The following is a 15,079-nucleotide window of genomic DNA, read 5'->3' on the forward strand; positions in this document are numbered from 1 at the left end:
CCTCCCTAAAACCAACGCTGCTACTTCTTTGGCCTGAAGCAGCTAGAGATTAGAAGTTACTATCTGTACCCCTTCTTCTGGACACCCACCAGAAGGGAGATAAGCCCAGGAGGTAGCCAGAACAAAAAAGTGATCCTGAAACAGAGGTGGGGGGCCACTTGAAGGCCCCAGGAAGGAGGAGGAAGGAAATGAGAGAAGAGTATTATGTCATATTAAGTATTTATTGTTTTCTGCAGACTGACCTTGGAGTAACTCTCAAGCCAGGAGAGGTCTTGTTAGTGTTCAAGTTGCTGAGATCTTAGGTCAAAAAGCTACAGAAAAGAAATCACTGAGTGAAAGGGGGAAAAAAAAAATCAATGACTTGCCTTGCCACCAATTCCAAGAGTTGAGGCATTGCACCTCAGGCCATGGTGACAAGAGTTGAGACTGAAACAGTGAAGATTTTACTGGGGGAAGAGAACTTGGGTGTGGGGGAAGGGGTGGTGAAATCAGGGAAATGATAAAGGCTTTTGGAAGCCTGGGGGGAGTGGTCCTGGGAACCCGAAAACAAGGTGATCCAGCTTATTCTGATGAGGCAGGGTGAGGCATGTCAAGGACCTGGGAGGCAGGTGGACAACTGTTAAGGAAACCCCAGGTGAAGAAGAGTCTGGGATGGGGTACAGAAGTCCATGGAGAAGGCGGGTGGATCCCAGGGTCTGGCGCATCAAAAGTTGGGCTTGTGCTTCTTGAGCTCCACCATAAGGTGATGAATGTTGATAAGCTCCGCCCGGGCAGGGAGAGCTCGGAGCTGGGGCTGAGAGAGTACCCGGTGGAAGCGATGATAGAGCTGGATCAGCTGGGTCAAAGCTCCCTGGTCAGAGAAAGTCATGAAAGATCAGGCTGTGGGGTGGTGCTAGAGATGGCATCAGGAATCAGGCTAGGGCTCATCCAGAACTTTGGGCATGCTGGTAGTTGAAGGTCATGGGTCACCTGGATGATGCTGAGCCCAGAGAAAACAACTAATGATAGGGGTTGGAGGGCAGGGAGGCCTGGGAGCTGCAAGTTACCTGGATGATACTGGTTCCATTTCTGAAGTTGGTGAAACTCCGCATTACATCCTGACTCAGAGACTCCACTGATGATTTCCAGGAACTACCAAAGCCACGGATCAGTTGAGTAACCCGGGCTGATGGCAGGAACAAAGAGAGAGGGTCTCAGAGAAGGACTTGGCTAGGTGATCTTTGACCCCTATGTCCTCCCCAAGGCACAGCCCTCTTCCACATCCAATCTAATTTTCCTGCTCTACCCCCTCCTCATGGAATCTGCCTCCTCTCGTTTTTCTTTTCCACTCCCCTTACCACTAACTCCACCACCTGACCACATCATCTGCATACCTTCTTCCCCTCGAAGTCGCTCAGCCTGTCCACGTTCAATTAAAGCCTCGGCTTCCTTCACAAATGCCACCAGACCCCCAAAAGGGGGAGACAACAACTCTTCAATGAATTCCTGTAGAAATAAACACACACACATACACATAGTCAAGTGTCCTGGTATCAAGACATTTTCCCACTTCTGGCATCATGAGTGACTAGATCCTCAGAATATTGCCAGAGCAAATTACATACTTGAAGACACCAATGGTCCCAAAACACTAAACTTGAACTTGAACACAGCACAAGTAATTGGGATCAGAGCCAGAACCAGAGAGGTAGGCAGCTGGGAGAGGCAAGGCTGCCAGAAGACAAATGGCGATGGCAACTCTGCTATCTGGAATTTGAGCCTGATGCCAGACTCAAGTGGAGAAGCGGAGCCTGGGCCTCTTGTGAGAGCCTCAAAGGGGTGCTGACATAAATCGAGGTGGATTACGTCTTTCAGTAATTTGCCTACCGCAAACGCAGAGGCAAATCCTCTTGACAGAAAAATATCCTCAATCTCATTTTAGGCCCATATGACTCCCCCTGATTAAGACAGAGCAATGAACTCAAAGATCGTCAGACATATGAAAGGAAACTACCATGAGAAACAGTATAAACAATAAGCAATGGACTTAGACTACCAAAGACTGCCAACATCAGAACTGTCAGATACACAGCAGTTGTGAGTTCTGTATGAAACATTCAAAGAATTAAAAATATAGACACAAAGATGACGACTCAACAAGATGAGGAATGGACAGACTTGAAACAAAATGAAATTTTCAAGAGATGACTTAAAAATTAAAAGTCTTTAATTTTAAAAAGTCAACAGGTTATACAGCAGATTAGAAATACCTGAAGAATGATACAGCAAATTGAATTTTATAATTGAAGAAATGACTTAAAATGCAGCACAGATGAGATGGGAAATTTTGAGACATTGAGGGTTATGGAAATCTAGTTCATGGATGTAGGCAGTGATCACTGATGGCTATTGACAGAAAAGGAACCAAGAAACCATTATGTGCCCCCAATGGAAGTACATACCACTAGCTCTCAACTATCCTGGGGGGTGGGGGGCAACTAACTGCAATCTGATCAAGACTTTTCATCTAACTACACATTTATGGAAAAAAAGAAAAAAGTCTAGCCATACCATGGAATGCAATCTGCAAAATCTAGACTGTATTCTGTTATTCTAACATGACAGAGACTCAGTTACTTGGTTTCTTCCACAGATAAATTGCAGAGGAGGGAAGCAAAGATGGAAGGGCACTCTATAGATCACAAAGAGACATATGTATGGACCATACATGGATGTTGATTTGAACTATAAAAACCATTTATGACTGAGAAAATCTGAACACTAGCTCTTTTAAGATCATTTTTTTAAAGTGTGATAATATATTGTGGGTTTTCTTTTTTTAAAGATTTTATTTATTCATGAGAGACACACAGAAAGAGAGAGGAAGAGACACAGGCAGAGGGAGAAGCAGGTTCCATGCAAAGAGCCTGACGTGGGACTCGATCCCAGGTCTCCAGGATCACAACCTTGGCTGAAGGCGGCGCTAAACTGCTGAGCCACCGGGGCTACCTATATAGTGTTTTTTAAAACACATCCTGACACAGATGAAATGATGATGTATAAGATTTAATTCAAAATAACCGGGGCGGGGGGGAATCCCTGGGTGGCTCAGCGGTTTGGCGCCTGCCTTCGGTCCAGGCATGATCCTGGAGTCCAGGATCGAGTCCTATATCGGGCTCCCTGCATGGAGCCTGATTCTCCCTCTGCCTATGTCTCTGCCTCTCTCTCTTTCTCTCTCTCTCTCTTTCTCTGTGTCTATCATGAATAAATAAATAAAATCTTTAAAAAACAAAAACAAAATAACTGGGGGGCAGGCACAGAAGGATGAGCAATGGGTGCTGATAGAAAGGAATAAAACTGTCCCCAAGTACTTACTGATTGAAGATCTGCGATGGTACTTGGGGGTGCGACCCCTGGGAGAGGACCCCAGGGGATCCACTATGCTATTAGTATGTGCATTTGAAATCTCCCACAATAAAAAGTTAAATTGGGGTGCCTGGCTGGTTGAGTCAGTAGAGCATGTGACTCTTGATCTTGGGGTTGTGAGTTCAAGTCCCATGTTGGGTGTAGAGATTGCTTAAAAATAAAATCTTTAGGGGTGCCTGGGTGGCTCAGTCAGTTAAGCATCTGTCTTTGGCTCAGGTCATAATCTGAAGGTCCTAGGATTGAGCCCCGCACTGGGCTCCATAGTCAGTGGGGAGCCTGCTTCTCCCTCTCCATCTGCCACTCCCCCGGCTTGTGCTCTCTCACTGTCAAATAAATTCTTAAAAAAAATAAAAATAAAAATAAATAACCTTTAGAAACTTTTTTAAAATGGCAGGGCTGAATGAAAGCAAGAAACCCAAGCTTGATAGTAAGATCTGGTAGGGTGAAAGTGAAACTTTTAAAACAATTTCCATTTAAAAATAAAATCTTTGGGGTACCTGAGAAGTTCAGTCAGGTGTTTGGCTCTTGATTTCAGCTCAGGTCATGATCTCGGGTTGTGGGATAAAGCCCCGTGTTGGGGCTCAGTGCAGAGCCTGCTTGGAATTCTCTGTCCCTCTCCCTTTGCCCCTCCCTGCTCCCCGCCTCACCCCTACTTGAACATGCTCTCTCTAAAAAAAATAAAAATGAAAAAATCTTTTCTACTCTTCCCACCAAAAATCCACTTACATCACTGAAGAATGTCCAGTAATTAATATGAGATGGGGAAGACATTCCTAAGAACGGCTCTTTCTGTAACTGAGGGATCTTCATTTGTAATGTCATTTTGAACAGAGATTAAATAACCAAATTCAACCTATTCCAGCCGCCCAAATGCAATAACCCACTTTTAACAATATAACAGTGGGGAGGCACAGGGAATATACTGCAAAAGGAAGTTCAGCTAAGAGAGATAAGCTGTCCTTTTTTTTTTTTTTTTTTTTTTGAGATGAGCTCTCCTAACACAGTAGCCATGACTCACATGTAGCTATCAATCACTTAAAATGTGATTAGTTAGGGCACCTGGGTGGCTCAGTGGTTGAGCGTTTGTTTGCCTTTGGCTTGGGTCCTGATCCCGGGGTCCAGAGATCTAGTCCTGCATCGGGCTCCCCACAGGGAACCTGCTTCTCCTTCTGCCTATGTCTCTGCCTCTCTCTGTGTCTCTCCCGAATAAATAAATAAATAAATAAAATCTTTATTTTTTAATTTTTTTAAAGGCTTTATTTATTCATGAGAGACAGAGAGAGAGAGAGAGAGGCAGAGACACAGGCCGAGGGAGAAGCAGGCTCCATGCAGGGAGCCCGATGCGGGACTCGATCCTGGGACTCCAGAATCACGCCATGGGCCGAAGTCAGGCACTAGACCGCTGAGTCACCCAGGGATTCCCATAATTAAATCTTAAAAAACAAAAACAAAAACAAAAAAACCAATAGCATTTTTTTTTTTAAGATTTCTCTATTTATTCACGAGAGACACACAGAGAGAGAGGCAGAGTCATACGCAGAGGGAGAAGCAGGCTCCCCACAGGGAGCCTGAAGTGGGACTCGATCCTGGATCCTGGGATCATGCCCTGAGCCAAAGGCCGACGTTCAACTGCTAGGCCACCCAGGCGTCCCCCAATAGCATTTCTATATGGCAGTTAAAACAACAAGAAAATTTCTTTCTAAAATGATACTATTTAAGTAACAACAGTTTATTTAAAGGACAAATTCTAAAAGAATGGATCAAAAAGGCTAAACAATTAGAAAAAAAAAGTAATTATTCCTGGCAAGTCCTAGTACTCCTAGTAATTATCCCTAAATAAATGTGGATTTATTCCTAGTAGGAATAACTACAGTAACAACTAGCACACTAGGGATTGAGAAGAATATTCTTGACCAGATAAAAGGCATCTACAAAAACACTCACAGCAGTGTTACTCCTAATGGGGAAATGAGGAAAGCATTCCCTTTAAAACCAGGAACAGGATAGGGGTTCTCACTATTATACTTCTATTCAACTGCTCAACATTGTCAGAGAGATCCTAGCCAGAACAGTAGTAGATCAAAGACGTAAGAAACTAAAGACAAAGGATTGGAGACTATATATTTACTCCTAGGAGGGTGAAATCTACATAATCTACATATTACACCTAACTAGGAATAACTCTGGCCAAAGATTTGCAATGTTTTTGTGTTGAAAATTACAAAAGGTTGCAAGAAGATATTAAAGAATATCTTTAAAAATGGGAAGCCCAAGTTCATGGATGAGAAGTTTCAACATCATAAACTATCAATTCTTCAAAATTGATCCAAACTGATCAATGCAATTCCAATCAAAATCCTTAAAATTTTTTCAATGTGAAAACTTAACAGCTAACTATAAAATTTATATGAAAAAATCAAGAGGCCAATAATATTCAAGGTATTCCTGAAAAAGATATAATTTGCATAATTATATAACATAATGTTTGCATAGTTATAAAGCATTATAATTAAAACTGCACGACAGGTCAGACAAATTAATCAATAGAATAGAATAGAATAGAGGGAAGACACATATAGTTTTGCTATGTGACAGAAGCACACTGCAGATCAAGTAGAGAAAGGGATTTTCCATAAGTGCTTCTGGGCCCATCGTTATCTATATTAAAACATTAAATTAGGTTCTATCTCACATCATACACAAAATCAATTCAGGTAAATTTAGAGCTTAAACATAAAAAGCAAGATTCTACATTATGAAGAAAATGTAGTATAATGTTTTTCTGATGTTAGGATGATATGAGATTTTTCTTTTTTCTTTTTAAAGATTTTATTTTATTTATTTATGAGAGACACACAGAGAGAGGCAGAGACACAGGCAGAGGGAGAAGCAGGCTCCATGCAGGGAGCCCAACGCAGGACTTGATCCCGGGACTCCAGGATCACGCCCTGGGCTGAAGGCAGGCGCTAAACCACTGAGCCACCCAGGCATCCCTGAGATTTATTTTTTAAGATTTTATTTATTTATTTGACAGACAGTGAGTGAGAGAGAGAAGAGAGTGCATCAGCATGGGCAAGGGGCAGAGAGAGGAGAAGCAGGCTCCCCACTGAGCAGGGAGCCCAATGTGGGGCTGGATCCCAGGACCCTGAGATCATGACCTGAGCCAAAGGCAGACGCTTTACTGAGTCCCCCAAAAGCCCAATACAAGATTTCTTAAATGGGACAGAAAAATCAAGAAAAAATCAGTAAAGCCAATCACATTAAAATTAAGAATTTGTCCATCATGAGGCAACATAAATAAAAATAAAAAATAAAGCTCTGAAATATATCTGCAACCTATACAACCAAAAAATTGGTTTCATAAATATATTTAAAAAATCGTATAAATCAAAAAGAAATACACAACCCAGTTTTAAAAAGGCCAAATGCTACAACAGATATTTTATGGAAAGGAAAACTTTGTATACGTACTTAACATTTGAAATGATGCTCAGTTTCAATAGTAATCAGAAAAATGCATATAAAGACCCCTAAGGAGATACCTATACCAGAATGGCAAAGATAGTTTGGTAATACCATGTGTTGTAGAAAATATAGCTCAGTGAGAATTATTACACATTGCCAGTAAAGAAAAAACTAGTATACCACTTAGGAAAACTATATGGCACTGTCTCATAAGGTTGAATGCTGGCAAACCCTACAAGCAACAAGCCAAGGCCTACTTCCAAGAGAAACTTTTATAAAACTTCTCTCCATCTACATGCACTAAAAAACATAACTGTTCATAAAACAACTCTCACAATTGCAAAAAAACTAGAAATAATCCCAAGGTCCACTTGCAGGAAAAAAACGTTACATTCACACAATATAAAATTATATAAAGTAAAAAAGAAAAAGCTGTAGCCATATGTCATAATATGACAATGTTGGAAAAATTATGCATGAAAAAAATCCTGTGATTGCTTTTATGTCACTCAAGAATAAAAATAAAAATAAAAATAATAATATAATAAAGGTGGGGAGGTACCTGGCTGGCTCAGCAGATAGAGCCCACAATTCTGGATCGCGGGGTCATGAGTTTGAGCCCCATGTTGGGCATGGAGACTACTTAAAAAAAGAAAATAAATAAAAAATAAAAACTTTAGGGATCCCTGGGTGGCGCAGCGGTTTGGCGCCTGCCTTTGGCCCAGGGTGCGATCCTGGAGACCTGGGATCGAGACCCATGTCGGACTCCCGGTGTGTGGAGCCTGCTTCTCCATCTGCCTGTGTCTCTGCCTCTCTCTCTCTGTGTGTGTGTGACTATCATAAATAAATAAAAATTAAAAAAAAAAAACTTTAGAAATAAGTAAGTACAACTAAGTTAATTAGTTGCCATACTTACAGCTATATTTTTGAAAGCAAGAGCATGGTAAACACAATACTTAGGTCAAGAAGAGACTTAAAAGTGTGATGGGCAAGGAAATGGGCTGAGGAAGAATTCATTGTTTAATGCTGGTTATCATCAAGATAGGTGAAGGCTTCAGGGGTGTGTGTATCGTTAAAAAAAACACAAAAGGAAAGGAAACCAGTAGTTCCAATTCTGGGTACATGAAGCCCTTTACCTGCCACTCCCTAAACACACACACACAGAACAGAAAATAGCACACAAGACTCTCCCTCTCTTCTTCCCCACCCCTCTACCTGTGTCCGAGCATTGAGCAGCTGCTGGAAACTCTCAACCTCTTTGCTGTCATCTGCGGCCCGCTCCTAAGGGAAGACAAAGGGAAATCTCAAGTGTGGGAGAAGCAGCCCTTGACTTCAGGATATCCCCTTCCTTCCACATTTACTGTACTTGGCCAGGCAATGCGCCAGATGCCAAGAATAACTTATGGAACAAGACCAAGCTCTGTCCTCACAGAGCAAACAGAGCAGTGGGGGAGGCCAAACCCTCTGGGTAGGGAGGAAGAGAGAAACAGTGTCTGTACCATTAGCACGCCCAGCATCATGTCATAGTTGTTGATCAAAAACACAAGTTGCTCCTTCCTTGAGGAGAACTCAGCTGCCACTCGGAGGACAAAATTCTCCACTTCCACCTGGAAAAGCCAGAAGGAAGAGGTGACAGGAGAAGGTGAAGGCACATAGTGCTCCTCACACTGCAGGTCACTGAGGCAGCCCAGCCACTGGGAAGTCTCTCCTGCCCACCCTCACCTGTAGCTGTCCTAGCAGCTGCATTGTCCGTTCATTGGGAACTGTCTGATTGATGCTGACAAGAGCAGACGAGAACTCTGCATATCGGCGCGTGATCTTGGGAAAAGAAAAGTGGTAATAAAAAAAAAAAAAGTGGTAATAAAATCACACCAACCCCCTGACCCAACCAAAGCAATCTCGCAAGTCCCTAGGAGCTGGCCCATCAAACTCTGTGACTCCCACCCCCAATCACTATAATCAATGATGCCAAATTCACCCTGAATTCACATACTCCTAGACTGCCCCACACACAGAGTGTGCCCCAATATCCAGCCAGGCCCACAACACAACTGGGAACCCGACCAACACCCATAGTGAAGCTAGAGCCCTGCCTTTTGGGAACCACTTTGTTACCCTTGCCCTCTCTCACATAGTGGGGCCGAGTATCCAGCCCCCCTAGGCGCTGAGGGTCAGTGCTTCGGACACTCTGGACATTCATCTCCAGGATCAGCTCAAACCGTGGCCACAGCAAGGCAAGCACTTGCTCCCAGTACCTGCAGACTTAATCAGAATCAGAGATCAGCTGGCAAGAAATGTGAGGGTCGTGATGAGCACTAGGTGATACATGCAATTGTTGAATCGCTATTATCATACACCTTAAACTAAGAGGACACTGTATGTTCACTAACCGGAATTAAAATAAAAATTTAAAAGGCCAAAAAGAAATCTGGGAGGACGGAGGTAGGGTTTCTGTGGGGGAACCCAGCTGATGGCTGATGGCGGTTGGACTAGTATGAATGGTGAGGCAGAAAGCAGTACTGTCCCCAGGCAGATGAACGGGAGTAAGAGTCAGGTGTCAGGTCAGCAGCAGCCCAATGGTCAGAACAGGACCATGTAAAGCCAAGGGTTCAAGAGCAATGGGGCATCAAGGACCAGAACTCAGTGACCTGTCCAGGGCAGGAACATCCCTCTTCGCTGCAATGTTACGGAACCGGAGGACGATGTGGATACAGAGAAAAACAGCAATGGCATCGTAGCAGTCCGTGAGATAGGACTCCAGGTGTTTCTATGATTCAGGGATAGAATTGGAAAAGAGCGTTCGTTATTCTGTCACTCCTAGTGGCTACAGACAAATGCATCCTCTGGGGATGCAGCCCTGGGAGGGAGGGTAGGGAGCTCTCAGGAAATGCCTCCTCCTTCCCTGTCCACTAGCCCCTCAGGTGGTCCTGCTGCCTTGCCCATCAGGATTTAAGATCACAAGCCCATCACAGCAGAATTCAGGGCTGAGCACCATTTCAGGAGCCCCTCCGTTTTCAGATGCTACTGCCTGGCTATGGGTCAGTAGTAGGGGTACCTCAGGGACCCCAAGCTTTGAGGGTTTCATATGCTCTGTGAGTACAAGGCTTAGACATTTTAGAATTAGGGGGGGGCCTGGTTTCAGTACTACCAGAGCTATGACCCCCTACAGTGTGCTACAGAGGACTGAGGACAAAGTGGTCTAAAAGCACAGGAGCTGGGGATCTTACCAGGGTCATGCCAAGGGTGCGACCCATGACAGCATGGAAGAGATCATGTGCAGCCGAGCCGGATACAACAAAGAATTCACAGATGAAAAGATATTCACGGCAAGAATTGTCTAGGAGGGCGTAGTGCTGGCTGCGGAAGAGGGCCTCAAATGGATACTAGGATGGGAGAGGTGAAGAAGAGGGACAGAAGGGATGGACCCCAATGCTGACTCTCCATAGATATTGCTGGAAAATCAGCAAGCCTGAGCAAGAGCTCAGGTCTTTCCCATCTAACCCAAGTATAGGCTGTGAAGGAGCATCCTGAATGGGTACTGAAAGGGGTAGAGGGACAAGGGGATCAAGAGAAGAACCCACCCCCACCTGCTGTTATTGCACCACCCAACTCTACAACCTACCCCAAAATGTTCCCTTCAGCCAATCTCTCTCTATATATGTCCTGAAGTCAACGGTCTCAATCCTCGTCACATCACAGAACACTTGGGTGACCCAAGAAGGTCACTCCCTGTTCTAAGGGGATTGATACAGGGGACTGCAGGGTGGGAAGCTTTGCCCAGAGGTCTGGCCTCTCCTACCCATGCCCAGCACACCCTCATGACTGACTCTCATCCCTTCTCCTACCCTCTGTTCTCCCCGCTGGGCAGTGTGGGGCACCAGGATGGGGGCCTCCAGTTCAGTGGGGGAGATGACAGAGCCACGGGTCCCCAGGGTGAAGATGGTGTTCCTGCTGCGGAGGGAAGGCTTTGAGAAGAATCGTAAAGGATCAGAGTCAGGGAAAACAATTAGATCACAATGGTGACAGACTCAGAGGCTCATTACCTCCAGGGACCGCAGGCAGCCAGACACAGCCTAGATGTCCCTCCTTCCCAGTACCTTGGCCCCACTTCATCTGACACCCGGGAACGGGCTTCAGAGAGCTCCTACCCTCCCTGCCATCACATGTAGAACTATGTGTCAAAAGGATGCATGCCTTTTTCGGGCGGCAGGGGGTGGGGGATAGCCATTATCACATTCTCAAAGGTTTTGGTCCCAGAGAAAAAGACAAGAAGCAGTGCTTTTGAGGCACTGTCACTATCAAGGCCTACTACGTGGGTTCCTCAGTTCTAGGATATCTTTCTTTGCTGTGTCTTCCACACCCATTAGATCATCCTTCTCGGCAACTTCCTCATACTAAGAAAAAAAGAGAAAAGGGAACCAGTAAGCATCTCCTCCCCTGTTGTGATAAAACAATTTTTCCCCACTGTCCAAACCTGCCTGGGGGTGGCCCCTCTTCCCCAATCCTAGCCATGCCTCCCTCCTTGGCCTCACCTGCACTTTCATGAGCCGCCCTAGGTAAGAGCGATAGTAAGACAGGTAGATCTTGCTCAGCGTTTCCACATACTCATCCCTGATCTCCTTTGCCGTTGCCCGTTCATTGCCCAGCAGAAACTGGTAGAAGAACCTGGAGGGGCCAGGGACAAGTCAGTCTCCCCACCTTCCCCAAGAAAGCAGACCCCTCACCAGGCTGATTGATGGCCCAGAGGCCATGCTGAGCCCTTCCTTTGGGCAGTGACCTGTACTTGAGCAGGGCCGTCTGGGGGATCTGATAGTTGGTCATTGGTTTTCTGAAGGAATAAATCTTCTGAAGGATGAACTCTCGGATCTTTGTCACCGCCTGGACATGGGGGGAGGAAACAAACACAGGGCATGAAGCTGCAACCTTATGACTATTGTGGAAATGGTGGGGGGAGGGTCACATTTCAAATACAGGAGGATGGAGGTTGGAGAAGACCTCATCAGTATTTCTGAAAGTTTTCAGGGGAACCCAGAGATGTGAAGATGAGCTCTGCCAGTAAAGGCAGGGTGAAATTCTTGGGGATGGGCTACAGTGAGCGCTGCTGGGGAAACCCAGGTTGAAGGTGTCAGGGAGGCTGGTTCTAGTAATCTTGGGGGTATCATCCCCACCCCTCACCTTCACCCGTAGCCGGTCAAGTATGCCTCTGACATCAGCACAAGCCGCTGTGCCTCTAGCCTCCTGCTCTCGGACTGCAGCCGCCTTGGCATCCAGTTCCTGCAGCTGCTCCAGGAACCTGGGCTCTGTCACTGGTGCCTCCAGAATTGCCCTGGGTAGCAGGGACAGGTGGAAGGGGTTAGGAGGGAGACCCAGACATCACTAGGTCCCAAACTATATTCCTTACATCCAGCCTGTCACCTCTCCCTTCACACGCTGAGAGTCACATAGTCAGGATACATGCATGTACAAAGTTTCCTGTTCCTGGAACCTCCCCCAATCCCACGTCCATAAAACCTTAAACCTCCCTGACCCTGGATCATTCCTAATCTTTGATGCCTAAAGCATGCATCAAGGTTGAGTTGTCAACCACCCATCAGTTTCTGGAAGGCGCTTGAAGAGCTGAGGCCAGGAGACCCATGTGGTAAGTAGGGTAGGTCATCCTAGACCATCTACCTGCTATAGACATTGTAACTCTTCAAACTGGCAACTTACATGATCAGAGCAGAGGGCACTATCAGACCATCGACAAGTTCCCCAAGTTTTCCCCGAACTGCCTGGCGGTTTCGAAGCCGAATATTCATGGCTCCTGACTGTTCCTGCAGTGTCCGGATCTCAGAGCTAATAGAGCTGAGGTCACTCTGAAAAGCTCCCAACATCTGCTCCATGCGCTGGGGGGAGGACAGAAGATGTTGTTGGAGCACCAAAGGGTTGGCAAGGGACAAATGGGCCACCTAAGTTTATTGGTAAAGTCTTCAGTATCAGTCCTCGAAGGTAGGTGATGAGGTAAGAAGTACCCAAAAGGTCACTGGCAAACAACATTAGTTATGGCAGTAGCAACAAAAAGGTCTGCTAAGGTCATCCTGAACGTGAGTCTAACTATCCCCACCTGAGGATGATGACTTAAAGAACAACACCTGGCCATGATCTGGTTCAGGGTTAAGAGGGATCACAGGTCATGGTTACTAACCTCAAGAACAGCATCGCAGGCTGTGATCTGGTTGTGGAGAGACGCTATGTTCTCACTCTCCTGGATATCTAATCCACAAAAAGTCAAGGGGCCTCACCATAAAGCTGGAGATTCTCAGACCTGTGGGACTATTCCCATTTTTCCCAGAGATGACAGAAACCGCCATGAGAAGATGTCAGCCCCTGATGGGCTGCATGCACCATGCTCCCCAAAATCTCTATTTTAATAACATCACCCTTTTTTTCTACTGGAGGATACAATCTCGAATGGATTTCTGCTCAATCTGCTGTAGTTCCAGCTCAACCTGCTTTGAATAGTGACGGAGATCCACACCCTAGGGGAACATTAACACGACAGGTTAAGAGGAAGTGGCAGTGAAGAGACCCTAGAAGAATCAATAAAGGACTAGAAGGTGAGACACCAGGGTGATGTTGTAAGAGTGAGAGACTGTCCTTTTTTTTCTTCTTTGAGGGGAGGGTAAGAGGAGGGATAAATCAGTACAGCAGAAAGCCTCACCGTTTTAAGAGCTTCCTTTACTAACTCATCCTCCAGATTTGCCTGAATGTGAACTGGAAATAGAAATTTATCATAAGGGTCCAGCTCCCGCAAATGAACATCTGTACACCATTCCCCACCTTATTACTTCCAGCACCCATACCTCTTGGATCACAAGCAGTCTGCATCCACCTCACACCATCACTTACCATCCACTTCATCCAGAATAAATTCATCAGAGGAGATGTCCAATTCTCCAAGTGGCAATGGCTCCTGAAGACCAGAGCCACCCCCCTGGAGAGGGACAAGTCAACAGGAAAGGGCACAGGAAGAGAGAGAGAGAACAAATATAACGGGATAATCCACAGACCTTCAAGGTTTGGGGAAGGTGGGGTTGGGCTGGGTTTTTATTGGGAAGCCATGGGCACTGGGTCAAAAAATTCCAAAAGTCTCACACTGTCCTCAATCTGCTATTTGGGGCTCCTAGGTAGGGAATATAACAAAAAGACTCAAAAGCCACCACAAGAGTAAAGGAGGAGTTGCAGAGGACAGGGCAAAACTTACAATTGAGTGTAGGATCCCCAGACTCCTGCTATCTTGGGTGTTCTATCACAATCCCTGTGGGGATCACCTGCCCTTCTAGAAATGTCAGCTAACAGTGTTGACCTGTGGGCCAGGTGCCATTTTTCATACATTCATTCATCTAATCATAACCAACAATTTCTACGGTGAAGTCTTATGATTTCCTTCACCTTATACGTGGGGAAAGTATAACAGAGAAACTGATTAACCCGCCCAACGACACACAAATTGCAAGAGGCAAAGCTGGAATTAGAACCCAGGCGATCTGACTACAGTCACGTTCTTAACCTTTACACTATACTGCCGCTGTATTCTGCCCTCAGATCTGGAAGTTAACTGAAATTCTGCCACTGGCACCTGAGTCGGCCATTCTGACTCCAGTGCAGACTCAGACCCGACTCCAAGGACGGATACGGAAAAACACGCAGGGAGCATCACCGTTAACAGCCGCTCGCCCACTCTTCTGCCTAAACCCAGCCCAGGCCCTTCTGACGCGAGGACCCCCGGACAAGACTCCGGAGAGAAAGAGCCCCACGTCCGCACCAGCGGGCCCTCCTCCTCCTCCATATCCGAGGTCCCGGCTCTCAGCAGCAGCTCTCGCGCAGCCGCCGCCATGGTCGCAGCAGCTGCCATTCTGCGCAGCCTCACTTCCGGCAGCTGTACAGTCGCCGTAGGTCCGTCCCTGGGGTGGACCTACAAATCCTAGAGGGTCTTGCCGAGAGCGAAATCGTTCCCAGATATTTGAATTAAGTTGTTGGACTCCAGCCTTCCCCTTTCAGCCCTAACCACTTGACCCAACTGCAAATGGGAACTGGATATCTGAAGCACAGTCTCACCCCGGAACCTTTGCTGCTCTCCCTCTTAAGGACTTTACGAACATGTAAAGAGAGGCCGCACCGGAAGTTGTGGTAAAGAAGAGAGATTCTCAGAGTTGAATTAGTTCTGGCA

General features: G+C 45.9%; 1 protein-coding gene across 4 annotated transcripts; it reads right to left on the reverse strand.

Annotated features, from left to right (window-relative positions):
• Positions 1-202: 202 nt before the first annotated feature.
• VPS52 (VPS52 subunit of GARP complex) lies at positions 203-15,023 on the reverse strand. 4 transcript variants are annotated; one of them, XM_055329854.1, is made up of 20 exons: positions 14,968-15,023; positions 13,759-13,843; positions 13,571-13,623; positions 13,313-13,388; positions 13,055-13,122; positions 12,580-12,755; positions 12,046-12,196; positions 11,648-11,748; positions 11,403-11,535; positions 11,207-11,264; positions 10,716-10,849; positions 10,098-10,253; positions 9,519-9,637; positions 9,002-9,125; positions 8,593-8,688; positions 8,370-8,477; positions 8,086-8,151; positions 1,374-1,485; positions 1,047-1,165; positions 203-850 (listed from the first exon to the last, which is right to left on the reverse strand). In XM_055329854.1, exons 6-20 carry the CDS (start codon positions 12,750-12,752, stop codon positions 704-706), a joined length of 1,797 nt encoding a protein of 598 aa, XP_055185829.1. In that variant the 5' UTR covers positions 12,753-12,755; positions 13,055-13,122; positions 13,313-13,388; positions 13,571-13,623; positions 13,759-13,843; positions 14,968-15,023; the 3' UTR covers positions 203-703. The 4 variants fall into 4 exon arrangements, with proteins under 4 accessions (XP_055185829.1, XP_055185828.1, XP_055185826.1 ...); XM_055329853.1 differs by lacking the exon at positions 14,968-15,023 and adding an exon at positions 14,675-14,961; XM_055329851.1 differs by lacking the exon at positions 14,968-15,023 and adding an exon at positions 14,570-14,961.
• Between the last annotated feature and the right edge of the window lie 56 nt (positions 15,024-15,079).

This window comes from Nyctereutes procyonoides, unplaced genomic scaffold, assembly GCF_905146905.1.
Source record: "Nyctereutes procyonoides isolate TBG_1078 unplaced genomic scaffold, NYPRO_anot_genome, whole genome shotgun sequence".
Taxonomy (NCBI): Eukaryota; Metazoa; Chordata; class Mammalia; order Carnivora; family Canidae; genus Nyctereutes; species Nyctereutes procyonoides.

Bases quoted from the DNA above. Each gene is read 5' to 3' on its own strand.
- VPS52 (XM_055329850.1), bottom strand. From the start codon at position 14,764: ATGGCAGCTGCTGCGACCATGGCGGCGGCTGCGCGAGAGCTGCTGCTG. The intron at 11,749-12,045 runs GTGAGGGGTGGG...CCCCATGTCCAG, and splicing joins TTGACCGGCTACGGGTGAAG to GCGGTGACAAAGATCCGAGA. The intron at 10,850-11,206 runs ATATCCTAGAAC...CTGATCCTTTAC, and splicing joins GGAAGACACAGCAAAGAAAG to GATTCTTCTCAAAGCCTTCC.